Genomic DNA, 23709 nt, shown 5'->3' on the forward strand with positions numbered 1-23709 from the left:
TTTTGTAAAACTGACTGGCCAAACCGGCCGTCACTCCTGGACAGAGTGTCCAGACAGTAGTGAGAGGTGAATGTATGAACCGAAGACCAAGTGGCAGCCTTACATATGTCTTCCATCGGGGTGGAACGGAGGAAGGCTATCGAAGCTGCCATTGCTCGGACCTTGTGCCCCGTGACTCGACCCGGGGGAGGAAGGCCAGCCTGAGTATAGCAAAGGGAGATGCACGCCGCCAACCAGTTAGACAGAGTGCGCTTGGAAACTGGGTGCCCTAATCGATTGGGATCGAAGGACAAGAATAATTGCGGGACCTTCCGATGGGACTTGGTGCGTTGAAGGTAAAATGCCAACGCCCTCTTACAGTCAAGCGTGTGAAGCGCCGTCTCGCCAGGATGGGAGTGGGGCTTAGGGAAGAACACAGGAAGGACAATGGACTGATTGAGGTGGAAATCAGAAACAACCTTCGGGACAAACTTAGGATGGGTGCGGAGGACCACCTTGTCATGATGGAATACGGTGAAGGGTGGGTCCGCAACCAAGGCTTGTAGTTCCCCAATCCGCCTAGCGGAGGTGAGGGCAATCAGAAACACCACCTTCCAAGTCAGAAATTTCAAGAGGGACTTGTTGAGTGGCTCAAAGGGTGGTTTCATCAGTTGAGCTAAAACCACATTCAAATTCCATACGACTGGGGGAGGTTTGAGCGGGGGACAAACCCTGAGTAATCCTTTCATGAAGCGTGTCACCAAGGGATGGAGAGACAGAGGGCGTCCATCCAGGTGTTGGTGGAAGGCGGAAATCGCACTAAGATGGACACGCACCGAAGTGGTTTTCAGGCCAGAGCGCGACAAATGGAATAAGTAGTCCAGAACCGAGGGTACCGGGGCCGATACCGGGTCCAGGAGGAAAGAAGAGCACCAGGTGGAAAACCTGGTCCATTTCTGCGAATAGCAAAGCCTCGTCGAGATCTTGCGGGAGGCTTCCAGCACTTCCCTCACTGATTGAGACAGGTCCGGAGGGGTCAGGGAACAAGAAACCAAGCTGTCAGGTGCAATGACTGCAGATTGGGATGTAACATGGATCCTTGATTCTGAGATAGCAGAGAAGGACCGACAGGCAGAAGAAGGGGTTCCCTGGCGCTGAGTTGGAGCAGTAGGGAGAACCAGTTCTGACGCGGCCACCGAGGAGCTATGAGAATCATCGTGGCCGTGGACGATCTGAGGTGTACCAACGTTCGCATGATCAGAGGGAAAGGAGGGAATGCATAGAGGAACTTCCCGTCCCAATCGAGAAGGAAGGCCTCCGCCTCCAGACGATCCCGCGAGTACATCCGAGAACAATATAGTGGTAGTTTGTGTGCCTCCGGAGAGGCGAACAGATCTACCTGTGGCGTTCCCCAGCGAGCGAAGACCTCGTGCAGAACTGCTGAGTGTAGAGTCCACTCGTGGGGTTGCAGGAGTCGACTGAGTTTGTCCGCCAGACAATTCAGTTCCCCCTGGATGTAGACCGCCCGGAGGAAGATGTTCCGGGAGGCCGCCCACTCCCAGAGGCGAAGGGCCTCGGAGCAGAGGGGCCACGACCCCGTTCCCCCCTGTTTGTTCACATAGTACATTGCTACTTGGTTGTCCGTGCGGACGAGGACCACCTGGTCCTGTACTACGTGAACGAAGGCTCGAAGTGCTAGGAAGATGGCCCGAAGCTCTAGCACGTTGATGTGACAGCGACGGTCCTCCGCCGACCACAGGCCCTGTGTGCGAAGACCGTCGAGGTGGGCTCCCCACGCGTAGTCCGAGGAGTCCGTGGTCAGAACCTTGCGAAATGGGGGAGTGCGAAACATTAGTCCCGTGGACAGATTTGAAGAGTCTGTCCACCAACTTAGCGATTTCCGCAAAAGCGGAGTCACCGAAATGAGGCGCGACTCCGGATCGCACTCCTGGCGCCATTGTGATGCGAGTGTATACTGAGGGATCCTCAGATGCAGCCTCGCAAATGGCGTGACGTGTACCGTCGAGGCCATATGGCCGAGCAGCATCATCATGCGCTTGGCCGACACCCTTGGTAGTTGAGAGACCTGGCGGCTCATCCGTACCAAGACTTCCAACCGTTGGGTCGGAAGGTAGGAGCGCAGGCGCACCGTGTCCAGCACCGCACCTATGAATTGAAGAGACTGAGCCGGCCTCAACTGAGACTTTGGAAAGTTTATCTCGAATCCGAGGGTTTGCAGGAAGGCAATAGACTGTCGGGTCGCTGAGATAACCTCCTCCCTGGTCGGGGCTTTGATGAGCCAGTCGTCCAGGTAAGGGAACACGTGGAGCCCGCGAGACCTCAGGGCTGCCGCCACTACTACCATGCACTTCGTGAATACTCGTGGGGACGCGGCCAGGCCGAAGGGCAGGACTCTGTACTGGAGGTGTAGGTCTCCCACCTGGAATCGTAAGAATTTTCGGCAGGTGGGGTGCACCGGGACATGGGTATATGCTTCCTTCAAGTCGAGGGAGCACATCCAGTCCCCTTCCTCCAAGAGAGGATACAAGACCGGGAGAGATAGCATTCGAAATTTCTCCCTGGCCAGGCATTTGTTGAGCTTCCTGAGGTCGAGTATGGGGCGCATGTCCCCGGTCTTTTTTGGGACCAAAAAGTAACGGGAGTAAAATCCCGTCCCCCACTGGTCCTTGGGGACCGGCTCGACCGCCCGAAGCTTCAGGAGAGCTTTGGCTTCGGTCAGAAGGGTCGGTAGTTGCGACCGGTTGCACCAGGCTAAACTTGGGGGACTGTCCGGTGGTGAGGACACAAAATTGAGCGAGTAGCCTTCGGAGACGATCCGGAGCACCCAAGCGTCTGAGGTAATCGCGGTCCATGCCTTCCGGAAGGACCGAAGACGCCCCCCGATAGGAAGGGGTTCTGGTGAAGGTGCGGAGGGGAACCCGCCCCGTCCGCTCAGCCCGTCAAAAGGAAGGCGCGGGCTTAGAAGGGCCCTGCGCCGGGGCTTGGGTTTGTCCCCCTCTGCCTCGTTGAGACGAACGTCTCGGAGGCGGTCTTGAGAAGGACGGGGTCGACTTCTGGGGGTACCGGCGCGGCGGAGGCCGGAAAGGTTTCTGTGGCGGGGGCCTAGGTTTGGGGCGGACCAGGGATGCTAAAGAGCGTTCCTGTTCCGACAACCGTTTGGTCGCCGCCTCCAAAGACTCGTCAAATAACTCGGACCCCACACAGGGCAGGTCTGCAAGACGTTCCTGCAGGTTTGGGTCCATGTCGAGGGTGCGAAGCCAGGCCAAGCGGCGCATGGCCACTGCGAGGGCCGACACCCTCGAAACCAGCTCAAAGGTGTCGTACACTGAATGGAAAAGGTACAACCGCAATTGAGACAGGTTGGACATAAACTTATCGAATCCTGCTCTTTTGGAGTCCGGTAACGAGTTCCGATATTGAGGAAGGTCCTTCACCATCCCACGCAAGTAGGAGGAAAAGGTGAAGGAGTAATTTAGAACTCTGGTGGCCATCAGAGTGTTTGAATAGAGGCGACGGCCAAACTTGTCCAGGGTCCGCCCCTCCCTGCCGGGTGGAACCGCCGCAGAAACCCGTGAGGGCTGTGATTTTTTAAGGGCAGATTCCACCAGGAGGGACTGGTGGGAGAGCTGCGCCTTATCAAACCCTTTCGGGGGAATCGTCCTATACTTTGATTCCATTTTTGACGGGACAGACGTGCCTGTAAGAGGGCTCGACAAGTTCTTCAGCCAGGTCTGCAGGAGGACACTGTTGAGAGGGAGTCTAGGTACCTCTCTAGGGGGAGTGGGAAGGTCCTGTTCCTCTAGAAATTCCTTGGAATATTTGGAACCTACCATCAGGTCAATCCCCAGGGCTTGGGCCATGTCCTGGACAAAAGATGAGAAGGAGGACGGCCTAGCCTGGGGGGACGGGGTTCTCGACCGTCCCACCGAGGAGCGGGGGGAGGCCTCATGGGAATACTGAGGATTCCTAACCGATCCTGAATCCCAGGATCCTCTCTCCACGGCCCTCGAGGGGGAGGGTGAAATCATCCTCCTAGGGGAGTCCCTGGGGGAGGATCCCGGGGTCCGTGGGGTCCTCTCCCGTTTCCTCGGCGAGGCGGCGCGGGAAGACTTTCCCCGAGGTGAGCGGAGGAGCCTCGGATTATCGAGGCGCAACTCCGACACCTGCAGCGCCTCGCCCCCGAACGACGAGGAACGATCGCGCCGAGGCGAGCCCCGGGGTCGCTTAGGCTTCCTCGATCGGCGCCTCGTCCGAGGTCGCCTCGAGGGCGAGGCGTCCGGGGAAGATCCCGAAGCCGAGGAGGAAAGTCGGCGCACTCTGCGGAACTTTTCTTTTGGGCGGACACTGCGCTCAGGAGGCTCCCCCGAGGTCGAGGTCCGGGGCGGGGCCGAGACCGAGGTGGACGGGGCCGCAATACCCGAGACCGAGGTCGCCGAGGCCGGGGCTCCCGAGGTCGAGGGAGCCGAGACCGGGGCCTCCGAGGCCGAGGGCGCCCCGGCCGAGGTCGACGTCGCCGGGCCCGCAGCACGCTGCAGCACTTCCAGGGCTCCCGACAGCTCCGATGAGATCAAGGCTCGAAGGAGATCCTGGAAGGCCGGAATCCCCACGAAGGTGGGGAGTTCCGAGTCCGGGGCACACTCCCTGGAGGGCGACCTCGGTCTCGAGTATTCCCTCGGGGTGTGCGGAGTCGAGGTCCGATGCGGGGCCGGGGTCGACCCACCCGCTTTGGCCTGACTCGAGGATGGCTTCTTTGCTGAAGGGGATGGAACAGAGGACTTACCCGAAGCTGGCTTCGATGACGACGGCTTCGAAGATGAGGGCCGAGGCGACGCCGAGGCCCCCGAGGACGCCGAGGCCGAGGTCAAGGCCGGGGCCGAAGCCGGGGCCGACGTCGAGGCCTTGGGCGGCGCGTCGACGGCGAACAATTCCGCCATTCTGGCCTTACGGCGACGGAGGGCCCTGTTCTGGAAGGTAGCACAGCGATCACACGAGGCTGTTGGATGTTCGGGCCCAAGACAGACAATGCACCACCGGTGAGGGTCGGTGATGGAGAGTAGTCTCTCACACCGGCTGCATTTCTTGAATCCCGTAACAGGACGGGACATCGACGAGAAAAAGAAGAAGGCCGGGAACGACCGACGTTCCCCGGCTCAGGCTTCCGGGAGCCCCCGGAGCCCAACGAAAAACAATTATTATTTTTTTTTTTTTTTTTTTGTAAGACGGACGAAAAATAAAGCAGCACCGCGATTAATCCGATCAATAAACAAACTAAACGCGGCAGCTAGAAGGCAAAAACACTGGAGCTCAGATCCACAGGGCTTTCTTGCTCCGCGGAAAAATTTGAACTGAGGACCACGAGGTGGGATGCGCCCTCTAGTGGGCAGAAGGCACGCACATGCGTGGTGCAGTGTGCAAACTTGAAACTTCTAGCAAGTTTGCTTGAAAAGCTGTCCGCGCCGGGGCTCCGTAGATGACGTCACCCACATGTGAGAATATCATGCCTGCTTGTCCTGGGATAAGTTTAAGAAGTCCCAACAAGGATTCCTGTTTCGGCGTCTCAAAATAATGCCTTCTTCAGGGGACACTCAGTTGAAAACCACTGTCCATTAAAGCTCTGCTCAAGTGTTATATTTTAATGGACAGTGATTTTCAACCGAGTGTCCCCTGAAGAAGGCATTATTTTGAGACGCCGAAACAGGGATCCTTGTTGGGACTTCTTAAACATTTGTTCATTGGTAGATTTAGACATCCACCTTGTCTTCTCTTTGTTGTTATACCTTTATCCCAAGACAAGAGGTTCTTCTTTGTTTGCCTGCTTGTTTTACCTGAGAAAAACCATTTAAAATTACCTCCTTAAGGTGGAAAAACTGGAAGTTTTGTTTCTTTTCAGTAACAATTCCAGTAGCAGCACAAAATAATATTTCTTGTTCTGTCTGATTTTATTTCCTTGATGAGTTAAGTATTGGAACGTTAGTGAAAGACTTTAAGCTTAGCACCCTCTCTCTATCATGAGTCTTTAAATTAGGATTCTCCCAGGATGACAATAAGGGCTCCTTTTACTAAGCTGTGCTAGACGCTAACGCCTTCATTGAGCTGGCGTTAGTTTGTCTGCATAGCGCGGAGGGCAGCACACATTAAAAACGCTACCGCAACTTAGTAAAAGGAGCCCTATGTCTTTCATAAAGGTCTGCATTGATAGCAATGGAGAAATTCTAATGAATACTGGAAAAAACATCTTTAGTCTTATCACTAGATATTTTAAATACATGTTTTTTAGGTTTATTTATAAGTGGCTTTTATCCTAATATTCTGGCTGGTCCTGCATATGACAAAATGTTGTAATCCTACAACACTATCGATTTGGGACACTGAGCACTGACCACTCTACCTGCTAAATGCTAAGAATGCATAAAAACAGACAGACATAGTGCTACTTCGGTGATTTATATAACTGACAGCAACTCTGCAGTGAATCATAACTTTATTTGACTCACACAGCAGCATACTGCATAACCTTTTTAAAATTGCAAGGAAAAATGACAGTATCTCTTTAAGATTTATACATAAGATTTATCTTACAAGCATGGTTTGGGGAAAAAAGAGAGGCGAGGAGCTTTGCCTTCACAACAGCTTTTTTCTTTGTTTGGTTCCAAGACAGACATACACAATTAGTTAGTATAAAAGGGGGCAAGATATAAGATACTGGATGCTTTCATTTTTCCTTTACAGACAAGACTATTCTTATTTCTGTCTAAACTCTGTCATATGATATGTCCTCCAATGGCTCCATCTTTCATATCACTTCTAATCTTTACTGCAACACTGGATGAATACCGAAGAGCTACACCTTCTTTGAATAGTTCCAGATTATAGGAGGTGGTGCTTGTTTATTTTCAAAGCAAAATATTCATTCAGTTAGGTGCAAGGATGATTTAGTTTCCCCTCTACGTATTTTTACATACATCTACTAAATATTTAATACCAAAATAAAATGCAGCATCCTAACCTAAGCTACACCTGAAACCATCATTTCAGGTGTAAATCAATTCATAATAGGTCTCTTCTATTGTGGTAAGCAGTTAACATGCAAATTAGTCCAACATTTGTACAGTTAGTGCAGGTTCACTCAGTGCCTCCTCAATAGGAGGAGCTAAATGAATCCATGTTACCAGAAGTAATATGTGCTAATGTACATTTCAGTGTGGACATGCTAAGCACGCATTCCCCCATCCCAATTATCGCATATTAAGTTTCTGCATACCTTAACAGCAAAACTAAGGGCCAAATTTTATAAAAGGCATCCCAACTGTAGGCGGCGGTCCTACCACTGTCTAACCAGCCAATCGGGACGTACGTTTAAAAAAAAAGAAACACCCCGAAGCAGGCTGCCTACACTGTAGGCATCTGTCACAGTTGAGGGAGACGCATAGGGATGACTGGGCATGGGCGTGGTTTTGCCTGGAAGTTGCCTTAGGAGTCTCCCTAGGTCCGTGATAAGTGCCTGAAATGTAGGCCAACAAAAAGCTGGTCTACATTTCAAATAGATGCGGTTGCTATGGGAGGGGCCTTTGGTATCTGGCCAATCGGAATCTTAGGCCACTCCCAGCGCATCCCAGAATGCACTGGGAAGGAGGCCTAAGACTCCAGTTGGCTCAGGCGCCTAAGGCCCCCCCTATGAGAGGGGCCTCAGGCGCTTAGTACAGTCAGAGCCTTAGGCCCCTCCACAGTGCATCCCAGAAAGCACTAGGAAGGGGAAGAACATAAGAATAGCCTTACTGGGTCAGCCAAATGGTCCATCAAGCCCAGTAGCTCATTCTCATGGTGGACAATCCATGTCACTAGTACCTGGCCAAAACCCAAAGAGTAGCAACATTCCATGCTACCGATCCAGGGAAAGCAGAGGCTTCCCCCATGTTTTAACAACAGACTATGGACTTTTCCTCCAGGAATCTTTCTTAAAACCAGCTACGCTATCCACTTTTACCACAACCTCTGGCAACGTGTTCCAGAGCTTAACTATTCTCTGAGTGAAAAAATATTTCCTCCTATTGGTTTTAAAAGTATTTCCCTGTAATTTCATCGAGTGTCCACTAGTCTTTGTAATTTTTGACGGAGTGAAAAATCGATCCACTTGTATCTGTTCTACCCCACTCAGGATTTTGTAGACTTCAATCATATCTCTCCCTCAGCCTTCTCTTTTCCAAGCTGAAGAGGCGGCCTGCTAGCCAGTAGGAGTGGGCAACCCTCTTGCCAGCCATCTCCTAAAAGTTTGGGAGGTGGTTTGGGAGGTGTCAGGGGGGATGTTGGTGTGTGAGGGAGTGTCAGGGTGTGTGAGGGAGTGTTTTGGGGAGTGTTGGGGATCGACAGAGCTAGCAGCAGGAGAGAGTGGGCATCCCTCCTGCTGGGGGACTTCGAGGGTGTTCGGGGGAGGCGGTGTGAGAGATTGGGCATCCCTTCTGCCGCAGACAGTGTTGGGTGGGGGTTAGGGATTGGCGGCGTGATGAATTGGGCATTCCTCCTGCAGGCCAAATTTTTTTTGGGGAGGTGTTCCCTGCCGCAGCCCCTCAGCTGATCGTGGTAGGGGGAATTCCATAAACTGTACAATCCCAGAGCACTTCGATCATCTCAATATCTTCTTGCAATTCCCTCTATTCGACAGTGTACGATAAGACCCATAAAACAATTTTCTTGGTGGTAGCCCCTACATTGTGAACTCACTTCCATCTAACATGAGGCAAGAAACCAATACTGCTAAATTCAAATCTAACCTTAAAGCCTTTCTTTTCAAAGACACATGAGGTTTAGACCTTGAGTTTGATTTCGTTATGCCTAATATCTGTTTGTCTTTTCCTCCCCCATCAATTTTTTTATTTTTAGCATTGTAAACCTACCCATCTCCCTTTTGTATCATGTGAAGCCTCCTTCATGGTTTGTTTTATATTTTAACTGTGTTAGTCAGATCTCCCTGTTTTTAATTCATTTTTGGCTTTGTATTACAGTACTCCCCCCAAATTTGCGGGGGTTCCGTTCCAGGGGCACCTGCAAATTTTGAAAAACTATGATAACTGGATGTGGTTTAGGGGAGGCGGGAGAGGGCTGCAGGGCCGGCTTTCTCTGTATCTTCACGCCTTGCAGGTTGCCTGACTTCGGTGATGTGCTCTGTTTTGGGCTCACCCCTCTCCTCCTCTTTATTGCAGAGCCCCTGGAAGGGAAAGGTGCAACAGAACAACCTTGGGTGCTGGAGAAAGTAGCTGCACGGAGTGCTGGATACTCATAGCACAGGAGAGAAGCACGCGGGATAATATGAAAACCAGTATATTTTTGAGGAGGGAAAAAAACCGAGAACAACTGGGGCTGCGAACACTGAACCACGAGTTCGCAAGGGAGTACTATATATAGACCACTTAGGAATGTTAAGTGGTATATCAAGCTTGAATAAACTTGATCAGCTGATGGGAAGAGTTCAGGCGTGATTCTCTAACCAGCGCCTGTGACATGGGCGCCGGTTAGGCAGGGGTGGGTGTCCATCCCTTAGGGCAGATGCGATTCCTTAGAGCAGTGGTTCCCAACCCTGTCCTGGAGGACCACCAGGCCAATTGGGTTTTCAGGCTAGCCCTAATGAATATGCATGAGAGAGATTTGCATATAATGGAAGTGACAGGCATGCAAATCTGCTCCATGCATATTCATTAGGGCTAGCCTGAAAACCCGATTGGCCTAGTGGTCCTCCAGGACAGGGTTGGGAACCACTGCCTTAGAGGATGCTCATGTATGATTCTCAAAAGCCACTTAGGCGACTGCTGAGACCAGGATCTTATACAGAATTGGGCCCTTAATATGCTTTAGTAAAAGAGTGCTATAATCAGGTAAATAAAAAACTGAATTATATAAAAAAATATAGTCAACCTAATATGATTATTTTAAAAACATTAACAGATGGTAAAACTGAAGGTTAACTACTATTGAATGCACTGATATTTTTCTCATAACAGCAAGAGATATTTTTTTAAGAATTTAAAATAGCAAATTTTTTTGTATTACATCGACCTACAGCGTTAACTGCTTAAAATACAAACTATTTTGCATATTTCTTGATGCCTACCAAAGTAAGGGTAAAACATCAGAATACTGCCTTCAAAAATGATAAAAAGAAGAGGGAAGTAGTAAGATTATTATTGAACACTTCAACCCCCATGTACTGAAAGAAAAAAAAAAAAAAAAGATTGTTTGGGTAAAAACAGCTCCCAATGGATAAGTGCCACTAAATATCAGGCCCTAAATTTGCACTTGAAGCAATGGAAAGTGAAGCGACTTGCCTGAGATGACAAGAAGAGTCAGGGGATTTGAATCCTGACTTCTCTGGATCTCAACCTATTCTCTTTACATTTCATGTCAAAATCTGCACAAAAAGAGCCAAGGTTTTAAGCCAGGTTTTAAGCCAGAATAGATAAGGTTAATTCTCAGGTCTGCAGGGACGGAGTTTCGGAGGTAAGGTGCAGTATAACTAAATGATGGACCAGCTAGATCTTTGGTGGAGGAGGTTCAGAAGAAAGATGAAGTTGAGAAGACCTCAAGACAGTACTGGCCTGTTCTTTTTAACAGCTTGGTAAGCGATATTAATGAAAGGTTGTCTGGTAAGATTTGCCTCTTTACGGATGATAACAAAATCTATAGTAGGGTAGACACCTCTGATGGTGTGGAGAACATGAGGAAGGACCCAGCAAAGCTTGAAGAATGGTCCAGAATTTGACAGCTAAGATTTAATGCTATGAAATGCAAGGTCTTACATTTCAGCTGCAAAAGCCGGAAGTAACAGTACAGTTTAGGAGATGAAGAACTTTTGTGCATGAAAGAAGATCGGGATTTGGGTGTAATAGTATGCGATGATCCTAAGGTGGTCAAACAGATTAAAAAGGTGACGGTGAAAGTTAGAAGGAAGGATGCTAGGATGCATATGAAGAGGTATGGCCAGTAGAAAAAAGAAGAAATTGATGCCCCTGTATAAGACTCTGGCGAGACGCCATTTAGAATATTGTGTACAATTCTGGAGACCGCACCTTCAAACAGATAAAAACAAGATGGAGTCTGTCCAAAGGACAGCTACTAAAATGGTCAGTGGTCGTCATCATAAAATGTATGGGAACAGACTTAAAGATCTCAATATGTGTATTTTGAAGGAAAAGTGGAAGAGGGGAGATACAATAGAGACATTTAAATATCTACATGGCATAAATGTGCATGAGGCAAGTCTCTTTCAATGAAAGGAAGCTCTAGAACAGTGGTTTCAAACTCGCGGCTCGGGGATAACATGTGGCCTACCAGATACTATTTTGCGGCCCGCGGTCTGTACTAGTGCTGCCCGCTCTTTGCAGCGTCCTCCGGCTTCCCCCCTGGCCTTCTGCTCTTACCTTCAGATAATTACCACAGCCTACAGAGAGGACTGCCAGTGCTATAGCGATCCTTGCAGGCTGCTGTCGTCCTCAGCAGCACGTACCCTCTGCCGCGATCCTGCCCCCGACGTCAGAGGAGGGGTGGGACCGCGGCAGAGGGAATGTGCTGTGGAGGCTAATGGCAGCCTGCAAGGAATGCTACAGCACCGGCGATCCTCTCTGTAGGCTGTGGTAATTAGCTGAAACTAAGACCGGGAGGCCGGGGGGGGGGGGGAGAAAAGCAGGAGGATGCTGAAAAGAAGAGGGGAGCATGCAAGTGCTCGAGGGGAGGGAAGATTTATAAACTATAAAGAGTTTTACCTCATGCAAAATTGTTATTTCTTTAATAAGACATTAACTATTTTTTTTGTGGCCTTCCAAGTACCTACAAATTCAAAATGTGGCCCTGCAAAGGGTTTGAGTTTGAGACCACTGCTTTAGAATGAGAGGAGCATAGGATGAAAGTATAAGGGGATGGATTCAGAAGTAACCTCTGAAAATATTTTTTCACAGATAGGTGTTTGAGAATGGATTACCATATTTCCCCATGTATAGGCTGCCTCTTTGTATATGCTGCAGGAAACACCGATTCTCGTTTTAAAACTTGTAGATAAGCCACCCCATTAGATAAGCTGCGGTGCTACTGAGTCCCCCGTACCTTTTAAAATAGCTCCCTCGTTGGACGGCTGCCTCCTCCAATATCGTGGCCAAAAATGCTGAACAGGAGCGATTTTTTTTTTTTTAATATCCAGCCTGGCCCCGTGCTGCTTCCTCAATGCCTGCCGTCAGTTCTCATGGGACTCACAAGAACTGATGGCATAAAAACACAGAAAAATGAAGGCAGATAAAAACCATAGTCTGCCTAACCAGGCCATCTATCCCTTCCTCTCCCCCAGAGAACCAATGTACTTGTCCCAGGCTTTATTGAATTCACATACACTTTTTGTCAGTCCAAAGTGTGTAGAGCTGTTTCTCCAGGATGAGAATGAGGCTTTGAGAAAAATGGAAGCACAATGGATTAATTCAGGTGAAATTCCATGACTACTTTTGGGAGGAACCACTTTGTCATGACAAAATACTGTGAAAGGTGGGTCACAAACTAATGCTTGAAGTTTACACTCGACAAGCAGAAGTGATGGAGATCAAGAAGATCATTTTCCAAGTAAGAAACTTAAGATGAGTAGTTGCCTGTGATTCAAATGGCAGCTTCATCAGACTAGCTAGGACTACATTAAGATACCAGACAACTGGAAGCGGCTTGAGCAGAGTTTTGGAAAAGTCTTTTCATAAACCGGAAATCAAGCGGATGAGTGGCCAGAGGTTTATTGTTGACAGGAACATGGAAAGCACTAATAATAGTGAGGTGAACTCTGACCGAAGTAATCTTAAGTCTAGAATTGGATAAATGGAGAAGATAGTCCAACACTGAAGGAAGAGAAGATGAGGAAGCATCTAGGTCATGGAGATTACACCATGAATTGAAACATGTCCACTTATGTTGATAGAATTGCTGAGCAGAAGGCTTTCTGGAAGCAGTCATAATGGCTTGTACTGCGTCAGAAAGATGCTGAAGTCAGACCAAGAGGTACCAAACTGTTAGGTGCAGAGATTGCAGTTGGGATGTAAAAGAGATCCTTGACTCTGAGTGAGCAGAGATGGAAAGATCTTTAAAGGAACTGGATCCTTGATGTTCATCTGAAGTAGAAGGGAAAATCAAGGTTGACTGGGTCTATCAGACTCAGAGCTGCTATCCGGATCATGGTGGCCAACTCATGCTTGAGCTTGACTAATGTCTTTAGAATGAGATGGACTGGCGGAAATGCATACAGGAACTTTTTCGTCCAATCCAGAAGAAATGCATCTACTTTGAGATGATGCGAGCACTGTCTAGAGCAGAACTGAGGCAATTTGTGGTTGTGGGGAGACGCAAACAGGTCTGAGGAGTCCCCCAAAGAGAGAAGATGTGGCGTAAGACTGTGAAATTGAGAAACCACTCATGTGATTGGAGAAATCTGCTGATCTTGTCAGTGAGGGCATTCTGCTTGTTTTGCATCTATATGGCTTTGAGAAAAATGTTGCGAGAAATTGCCCAATTCCAAATGCACTCGGCATCTTGACACAGGGGAAGAGAACCCCTGCCCCCTATCTGTTGATATAGTACATTGCTATTTGTGTGTTTGAACAAAGAGGACTTGGATGTAAAGACGCTCCTGAAAAGTTTTTAGAGCATTGTGAATTGTCCACAGCTCTAACAGGTTGATGTGGAATGTCCTTTCTCAAGCAGACCACTGATCATCTCCTGTTACGTTCCAGGTGAGCTCCCCAAGTAGTGGACTTGGAGGGTAAGATGTACAGTGTCAGCATCTATGAGACAAACTTGGTTTTTTCTGTTAAATAGGATTTTTTGGACCCCTGTTCGTTTGCACAAATTAGATAGTTCAAAATCTAATAGATGCTGGCAATGTCATCTGGAAATAGGGACACTGGATCATCTGTTGTTCTATTGTCCCTTGATACTCAATTTTTTGAAGTCTATATGGGGTAAAATCAATATGATATTGGAAGTTTCAATTCCTTTGTCATACGACATAGTATTATTCGGGACTCTGTTAAAACTCAAGAGTCCAATTAATGCAAGTAAGAATAGATTACTTTTGATTATGACAGGAGTGGCTATGCAACTAATTACAAAAAACTGGAACAATTGGGATAGACTAAATTATATCTTTTGGTGGGAAACCTTATGCCAAGTTTATAAATATGAGCGAATGTACTCAGAACAATTGGGCCACTATAACAAAATTAAAGAGATTTGGGGTCCATTAGCAAAGTTTGTAAAGAACTGATCTCTAGTATAAACCTTTGATTTCTGAATGAATTTTACACACATCCAGGGAGGGTGGGGGTGGGGGCAAGGGGAGTGATATGTAATAATATTATTATTTGGTAGATATAAGTGCTGACTATTGTATCATTTGTTCATATGTTCTATTGTACTTTATGTTTGTTTTTGAAACTAATAAAGATTTATTTAAAAATAAAAAAATTATATATATATATATATATATATAAGGAAAACATCTAAGTAGGCAGAATGTGGCATCAACATCTATACAGTTCTTCAATTATCCTCCCTAGTTGGAAAATAAAACCCCAAAATTATTAAGTCTAGGATACTGTTTGAACCGGTTTATCTTTTAGAAAACCTTCTAACTGGACTGGGTCTTAAAAGACATATTTATCACTTGCATATGAGATAAGGCATTTACACGGAAATTTTAAGAAGAAGGTTGCACCCACCGTTAAGGCATTAGGCCTAAGTGCCAGGAACTGGTTCATCTTCATTTGGGTCTGCTTAGAAACATCAGGAAATATAAGAATTTGTTGGCCACAAACAGAGCCTCTTTTTTAGTAAAATATAATTTAAAAATAGTTTGTTTCTCTAACTACCAAAAGTGTAGCACGTTTTATTATTGTGTCTTTAGATGACTCAAGAAACTGAGAAAGATCTAAACTATCTGGAGAGACTAGTTTATCAATTTCCCCTTCTGCTTCCTCCTCCCTAGAAGCCCTCGGAACATAATAGAGGTTATCAGGTTGAAAATTATCCACCTCAGACTACTGCAAAATCTCCCTCATATACATTCTTACTAGCTCCAAAAAGGAAAGGAAGTGAGTAATTGGGAAATTTAGGAAACAAAGATTCCTAACTCTCATATAATTCTCCATTTTTTCAATTTTAGCATGAAACAATACACTCTCTTTAATATTAGATAGAGCCGTACTTTGTAAATTATCCACAGACTTATCCAATTTCCTAGCTCTGTTATTTGATTATCATGCTCATTCATTTTAACTGTTGCACCTGAGGAAAACTGACAATTTCAAAACTGTATTTTGCAAAGAATTCTATTAATAGTTAGCCATATATCATTTAAAGTGATAACTTTGTCCTTAGGAAGAACAGACAAGGGTTGGCTCCATAACCATATGGACAGGAGTCAATCCTTTAGTCTTCACCTCAATTATTTGCTCCACTATATTAGGTCCACTTATATCAAAAATTTGTGAGGAAGAGGCTATATCCTCAACATTGGAGGGTGTCTCTACTCTTCTGACAGAAGTTAACGGCTGGGGAGGTGCTAAAGGACCTCCCAAGGAAAGGGAAGCTGACTTCATGCTTAAACTTACCTGCTCTTCTATCCTTGATGGAGACGAAGCCAAAAGATAACGATACATTAGACCCGAGCCTGGAGTTAGAAAATGAATTTTTGCTTTTCTCTTACCCATGGTAGAAGGATTAAGTCTCAGTCCTATCCCGATTCCTCATGGACTCTGAAGGGACTCAAAAGTGTGTGTGTCTTGCCCATTTGGACACGCCCCTTTGGAAACACGACCGCTGGCCGCGTACCACGGCTCCCTTAGATCTTTTTTGAGGTCTACAAGGACCCCTCCGTAGGCGCTGCACGAGCTGCCTGCTAAGATGGCAAAGATTAGTGCTGCTGGTGGCACTGGCGGCTCCCTCTCCGCAGTTCCCTTAGATCTTTTATGGGGCCTACAAGGACCTCTCCATAGGCACTGGACGCCAGGTGGCTGCGGGGGCTGCCTGCTGAGATGGTGAAGATTAGTTCTGCTGGCGGCACTGGTGGCTCAGGAGCTTATTTTAAGTGTATCATTCGCATTTTGAATGTCCATAAACACACTGAGATGTCTATGCATGATAGATGTCTAAATTCTAATATGGACATCTAAAACTAAAGAATGTCTAGATGGCAGGTGGCATGGGCTGGCCATGTTTTGGGTGAGACTAGGGCAGCCCAAAAAATAGCTGTCTGATATTCAATGCCAGGCCATTTCTAATCTAATTTAATTTAATCTGGGAATTATGAGTTGCACTATGCCTAAAAAGATTCAAAGTGACTTAAGTGTAATTTAAGGAGATATAAATTAGTACAGTACAAGGATGTCATAGGAGATACATTACAATACAAATTGAGCGAAATAAGAACATAAAAATTGCCTTACTGGGTCAGACCAATGTTCCATCTAGCCCAGTATCCTGTCGGGGTCCAATCCAAGTCACAAGTACCTGGCAAAATCCCAAATACTAGTAGCAGCATTCCATGCCACCGATCTAGGGCAAGCGGTGGCTTCCCTCATGTCTGTCTCAATAGCAAACTATGGACTTTTCCTCCAGGAACTTTTTTAAAACCAGCTACATTAACCGCTTTCATCACATCCTCTGGCAACGCATTCCAGAGCTTAACTATTCTCTGAGTAAAAACATATTTCCTCCTATTGATTTTAAAAGTATCACTCTGTAATTTAATTGAGTGTAACCTAGTCTTTGCAAATCTTGATGCAGTAAAAATATCGATCCACTTGTACCCGTTCTACACCACTCAGGATTTTATAGACTTCAATCATTTCTCTCCTCAGCTGTCTCTTTTCAAAGCTGAAGAGCCCTAACCTCCTTAGTCTTTCCTCATACGAGAGTCATTCTATCCCCTTTATCATCTTGGTCGCTCTTTTTGTAAGAGTGTTGCTGCAATGTATATGGTGGAGGTAGCTTAGTCCAAGGTCACATGGATGACAGTGTGCATAGTATCAATGAGGTAGTAATATCTGGGTTTTTCATGCCAGCTAACACATGGCCGTTAAGGCGAATTTTCCAGCCATGGCTCAGTGGGCAAAAAGAGGCCTGCTTTTTATGCAGTTTATTTGCCCGTTAAGCCTGGCCACTTAAGTTCCGACTATCAGGACTTAGGTGGTCATGCCCCAAGAACGGTTATTTTTTTATGCTAACCAGAAAGTTTCAGTTATGATAACCAGATAAATGTCACTGAATATGCTTGGTTAGCTGCCGTGATAAGAGTTAAAAAGTCAGTGGCTGTTCACAGCCATTTAACTCGCACATTGGCTGGTAGAGGTTTATTCCCCAGTTTAGAAAAGAAACGAAGGTCTATGTTCAAAAAGATCAAGTGATCCCACTGAGCAGAGTGCCACTGGAAGGATAAGAGTGGTTACCTACTTCTTTCCACTTGGTTGGTGCTAAAATATCAAACATCTCATATCTAGACCTGATCAGATACTTCACAGCAGTGTGCGAGAAGGATCCAAGGGCAACCCATGGGCTTCAGCAGACCAATTATACAAATCAGCCAGAATGATCAGAATATGAGTCCTGACTCTTGTTAGGAGAAAAGCACCAGTAAGTCTGAACAAACCTGCACCAGAATGCTAGTAGGCGTTCCAGTTGCACAATGTCAGAAGAGGCAAAAACTCCATAGCTTTAGAGGTCAGCTTTAGAAGGCAGATGCCTAACTTGCAATGCAGTGGATGTAATGAACTTGAGATATCTCCAGTGTTTGTTTCATCTGGAGCATCATCAACAACTTTCTTTAGCGCCCACTGAACTACTATTCAGAAGCAATTGACTGCATTAATGATGCTAAACTCAAATGAATGGGATCCTGGCATGAAGGTGGTAGTTTCAAGGACCTCAGAGTCTTTGCCAGACTAGGGGTTGCCTTCTGAGCCAATTCTAAATTAGACATAGATGAAGTCGAAACAAAAAATTTGCAACACCATGTGATCCAACCTCCTTTTGCTGCCATGAAGATGAGCCCTTCATAGTTTTCTGTAGCATGATTCCATGTAATTTTAGAAAGGCTCATTCCTTAAGGCGGTGAGACTACCTCTTACCTCTTTCTGTCATTCTACTGGTTTCTAGCCCAGGTGCTACACATTTATAGTAGATGTCGTGTAAACTAGTAATTGAACCCACCAAGAATACCTTTTATCAAGAAATCCACAGCAGTTGGCTGTTGAGATGAAACTCAGTTGGATGAGGTATCCTTTATGATTTTTTTTTTGTCAAGTGGGAAGGGAAAAGGAAAATCAGATGATGGTTATCAGTTGCAAAAATCAAATCATTTGCAGAATTCCTGTGCTGGCAAAACATACCTCTGCCGCAGTGCAGACAAAAGCTTACTGGGGCCCTAGTGAACCAGTAGCTGTACAGAACTTTGATTGGCTAAATGAAAATCTTCCTGGTTTTTCTGAGCTTTAACAGAGATGGTCTGTCAGCACTTGCAGATGATGTCATCCCACAAATGCCTTTATCTTCAAGGTTGAAGAAGAAAAGGTTGAGACTAGTGGCTACTAGGGCTATATTAATATGCATGTACTAGGTATATAAGTGCTACTACACATACCTAAACATTGACTGTGCAACATTTATTGTAAAACTAAGTGAGCAAAACTTGTCTAGTCTTACGTCTTACCTAGTTCTGGGGGCAGTACAGTAAGCCGGTTTCCTTGGATGTGAAGTTCCTTCAGTTGAGTGAGCTCCCCAATTTCTTTAGGCAGCGATATAAGGTCATTATCCCTGAGACTGATCTAAAAGAAAGCACAATGCAAAAGCTTTTACGCTTCTCCTTCTGTGACATGGCCAATTTATTAACCAGCTTTTTCAGATAAACAAGCAACAGCGCTGGGGACAGTGGTCTATTCCTGCAAAATAAGCACCCTCCCTTCCCCCTCCACATACTTTTTCAAATTGATTTGATTCCACTCTTACAAGCGCTGCGAAAAGTGAATTGATTTTCCAGGAATTTAGATAAATTACTTACTATCTGCAACTTTGTGAGCTTCCCAATATCTGGCGGCAGGGTTTCAAAATCGTTGTCACTTAGATAGAGTGCGCGCAGGGTGGCTGCAAATTAAACAGCAGTATGTAAACAGGGTGGCTCACAACCCAGTCATTTGAAGCCTGATCAATAAAGAAAGTCAGGTTTGATTAATAACTCTGACTTGGTGAAAAGCCTTTGACATACTCAAGGCTCACAATAACAAGCAGGTCAAACTCAGATTCATAAGGGTAGTGAACTCAGGAAGGCATCTATCTACAGGAACTGACACGATTAACAATTTCTATCATGCACGTGTCTGGCAGATTTTGGCACAGTTAGGTGAAAGCTGTCTACTGATATCTTAGCAAAATATATATGAAGTTTACTGTATATTATTATTTTATCCAAACTACATCCTTCACAGAAAAAGAAAACCATAACAGTAATTACAATTCACAATCAACTATTTGCTTAGTACCAGCTTAGAAACTTGTACACTTAGGGGGATGTTTATTAAAGTATGTTAAGATTTGCACGTACCACACTTTACTTAAAAAAAAAACCCCGAAAACCCTTAAGGTATGGCAGGTACAAAGCTGATGCTAGACCTTCATTAACATCCCCCCAATCTAGATCCTCCTCCCCCTAAAGAACACAACCTGACCCTTCTGCTCCTACTCCATCCAACAAAGAATACAACTGGGGATCAGGTTATAGCCTTGAAAGGTGGAGTTTTTTGCCAGATGAAGCTGAACTGAGGCTTTTTCTTCACCTTTCTTTTACCCTGTTACTTCCTGTTGTGTGATTGGCTTGTGTGTGTGTGTGAAATTAAAGCCTGTTAGTGTTGCAGAGGGGAGGTTTGTTGTCTATATGGGGTTCTGATTTAGAGGTAATATAATTGGAGTTTAACTGACCCTTTTCCTGAGAGTATAGGATCAGGTTATAGCCCATATAATAGGGGGTGCTATTGCCTTGAGAAGGGATCAGGCTGTATTGTTGTTGGGTTGTGGTAACTCCTGACTGCCAGTATCAGCAGTCCCGAGAGATAGCATGCAATAACATCCCACGTGCTCACTGTTAAGGCTGGTCATATCCAATCTTTGTCTGTGACCCACCTGGATCCCACCCCTACCTGCAAGACACAGCTAGTACGAGATAAAACTGTTAAAACAAATATCCTAGAAGACAAGAAAATAACTACTGCATATTGTATTATACAGAATATGTGTTTACACTTCTCACAAGAAAACATGTTTTCAGCAGTAAACTATTCTAGAAAAGTTACTTACTGAGGTAGAAGAAGTTCCCAGGCAGAGAATGTTCATTCAGGTTGTTGTAGGTCAAATCAAGGACCTCAAGGGCTGGTAAAGAGCCAAACCCCCTAGGCAGGGTATTTAACCTGTTCATACTGTTACAAATACAACATACAGCAATATTAATTTCACAATAGCACACACAATAGGTGCAGACTACAGATATTTTCTTGTATCCAGTCAATCTGTCACAAAAATCCAATTTAGTGCACAGACAAAACTGTGAGCTATCCAATTTACTATCAAATGATCAAAATATTCAAGTTCTAAACCATACTATCCAATCCACTGCTGCCAATATTTTCCATCTTTATAATTGTTTTATATTATCATTTTGCTGCTGAACAATACTTTCTAATTATGATATTATTATGCAATAATGTTGTAGAATATAGATGCCTCACATTTCAAACATTTTTCACAATGATGGTGCTCCGTGATTTCAAATCACAAGAAGTGAGCTCCCTCTACTGGACACTGACCACTGAGACTTTGTTATAATTCCCGAACAAAATTTGCCTCACCTCAGCTCTGTGTACCAATACTGTTCATTCCCAGCTCCTGCTGGCTTCAGTATTCACCTCACCTCTGAGCATGAAATGAGAACACTGCAGAGGGCACGGTTTGTATACCAATGATACTCCTGCAAAGATATCTGAAGGAGACATTTGCTGCTTGCCTAAGACAGAAGTTACTCATCTCAATCTCAGGGCCAATCTCCTGTGACATTACCAATGGCTACTGCAAAACTGAAGGACAAAGAGCCAACATATATTCCATCCAGAAAAAAAAGGCACCGTATTTTTCAACTGGCTAGTCTCAGTATTGGTCAGTATTAGACCTCTACTAAAATGTAATTTACTTTGTATGACAAAACTGCTAGACACAAATCAATACATGTTTTGGAGTAGGGATGCGCATAGGGCAAAATGTTTTGTTCCTGGTTGATACATCGGGCATTTTTCAGCTTGTTTCACACATTGGTTCTGATAATAAAAATATCAATATGCACTTAATCTTTTTAACACATGTTATTTTGAATACATATTGATTTGTAGGTTAATGTGCATCAGATTACTGTGCATTAAATGTATTAAGGCATATTAATTAACTTACCCCCTCTTTTAACAAGGTAAATTAGAGGTTTTTAGCATAAGCCTGTGAGGTAAGTGCTCAGACACTCATAGAAATTCTATGAGCATTAGAGCATTTATGCAAAGGCCCGTGATATAAACCTCTAGCGCAGCTTGATAAAATCCAGCCTTAGAGAGCATTTCTATAACAGGATGGCTACTATAGCCACTGGTTATAGCACCCACTTTAAGGCTACTTTTAAAAGAACAGTAAGCACCTACATTAAAAAAAAAACAGAATAGTAGTGTAAATGGCCAAAAATGCAGATACATTAAGACATGATTAGTTACACCAGCTCTATAGCTGGAAAAAATGGCTGGGCCTAAAAATTAACACATTATTTTATGCACATATCTATATACTCCACCCAAGTGCACACCTGCTGATAAAGCACATGCCACCAAATCATGGAATGTACCTTTCTGCTACATGGTATTCTATGAGGATATTTACGCACTTGCCTACTCCCTAAAACTGGGCAGCTCCTTCCAGAATTACCTCTTCAATGTGCACTGACGAATGAACATCTCTATTTTGTAGTACTTTTAGCAAAGAACCTCATTCAATCTGTTTGCTGAGGAATCCAGAAGCAGCAAGAGTCCAATCACTGTAGGGTTTTTTTTCTCCAAAAGGGCCAAAAACATATCTTTTAAATGTGTAATAACTTTTATGTAAGAAAAATTTTAAATACTTGAACTTCTGGTACTACTGCTGTTAACCTGCCCTGTATAGACATAGAGGGCTCGATATTCAGAGCACAGGAGTTAGCCAGGCTGATCCCTGCACCTGGTGCCAAGCCCGGATATTCAATACCGGGCCATTTCTGATGACCAGCTTAGCCGAGGTAACCTTTTCCGCCTCCCATCCCCCCAAAAAAAGGTGAAAATGCATTGCCCTGCCAGGCTCTGCTTCCAGTAATCCCTCCCTCCCTCTCATGCCTGTCCTACCAGGCTCTGCACCCAGCCCCCCTCTCTCCCTCCTAGGCTTTGCCCTCCCTTCATGCTCTGCCAGGCTCTGCATCCATCCCCCTCCCTCCCTCTCTCCCCTGCCTGTCTCTGTACCCTTCCTGCCCTGCCAGGTTCTGTACCCTGTGTCCCCTTCCTCCTGATGCCTTACAGGCCTCCACCGGGCCTACCATAAGTCCTGATGGTCCAGCGATGGGCAAGGACAGGAGCTCTCTGCTGGTTAAAGGGGGTTACCATCTTCATTACCCAGTGTTTTTTATCCCACTCCATAATTGATTGTGCTAAATAACTGTAGGCTCTGTACTTAACTGCATAACTCAGGTTTCTAAAATGGCAGACATACATGTCTATATGTTGGCACCTACACATGTATTTTTTGAAATGCCAGCACAGGATGCAAGTGCTGACACCTCAGTGTTTTCCTTAGGGCCTTTTAGCCGGGCGCTCCGCCCGGCTAATTTAGATGACCGCCCAGCTATCATCTGCTCGTGAATTCTGCTACTGCCGCCGATGCTCAACATTAAAAAAAAAAAAACTGCTTGGAGATTTCACGCCTTAGCCCGTAGCGAACTTAAGCTCCGGGGCTCTAACGTGTGTGTGCCAGCTTCCCTTCTCTTCCCTCCGAAACTGGAAATTATGTCCAGGGGGTGGGGGGGGGAAGAGAAGAGAAGGGAAGCCGGCACGCACACGTTAAGAGCCCCGAAGCATGCGTTCGCTACCGGCTAAGGCGGGAGACAGGTCAGTGAAGCTTAAAATTTGCTGTTCTTGCTGCTGGGTCCTGCCTACTTTCTGTTTCCGCGAAGGCAGGAACCGGCAGCATTTCTCCCAATAGGTTGATCGCGATCTTGGGCCGATCAGCCTTTCCCTCCCGATGTCAATTCTGCCGTCGGAGAGGAAGTTCTGGCCATCCAATCGCTGTCTGGCTGGGCCGGAACTTCCTCTCCGATGGCAGAATTGACGTCGGGGAGAGGAATGCTAGTCGGCCCGAAGCAGGAAAGCAGGAGAGCTTGGGCAGCGGCGCGGCTTTGGGGCCTGTTTCCCGATGGTAGCGGCAGTGGCAGTGGCTTGGGGGAGGGCAGGGAGAAAGAAAGAAAGAGGGCAGGCAGGGAGACAGAAGGAAAGAAGAGAAACAGAAAAAAAAGAAAGGGGGCATGAAGAGAGAAAGAAAGAAAGGCAGGGAGAGAGGAAGAAAAAGTTGGGGGAGGAAATGAGGTCTGCAGGAGAGGAAGCATAC

The 23709-nt window shown here is 45.9% G+C and overlaps 1 protein-coding gene across 1 annotated transcript in view; it reads right to left on the reverse strand.

Annotated features, from left to right (window-relative positions):
• Positions 1-23709, reverse strand: part of RSU1 (Ras suppressor protein 1) — a 285604-nt gene that overhangs the window by 188863 nt on the left and 73032 nt on the right. Inside the window, exons 5-7 of the mRNA XM_033931274.1 lie at positions 20353-20471; positions 19064-19146; positions 18716-18830 (exon numbers count right to left, since the gene is read on the reverse strand). Of these exons, the coding sequence (XP_033787165.1) occupies positions 18716-18830; positions 19064-19146; positions 20353-20471 (317 nt within the window). The remainder of the gene's footprint in view (positions 1-18715; positions 18831-19063; positions 19147-20352; positions 20472-23709) is intronic.

The sequence above is a fragment of the Geotrypetes seraphini genome, chromosome 2, assembly GCF_902459505.1.
Source record: "Geotrypetes seraphini chromosome 2, aGeoSer1.1, whole genome shotgun sequence".
In the NCBI taxonomy this organism is placed as follows: domain Eukaryota; kingdom Metazoa; phylum Chordata; class Amphibia; order Gymnophiona; family Dermophiidae; genus Geotrypetes; species Geotrypetes seraphini.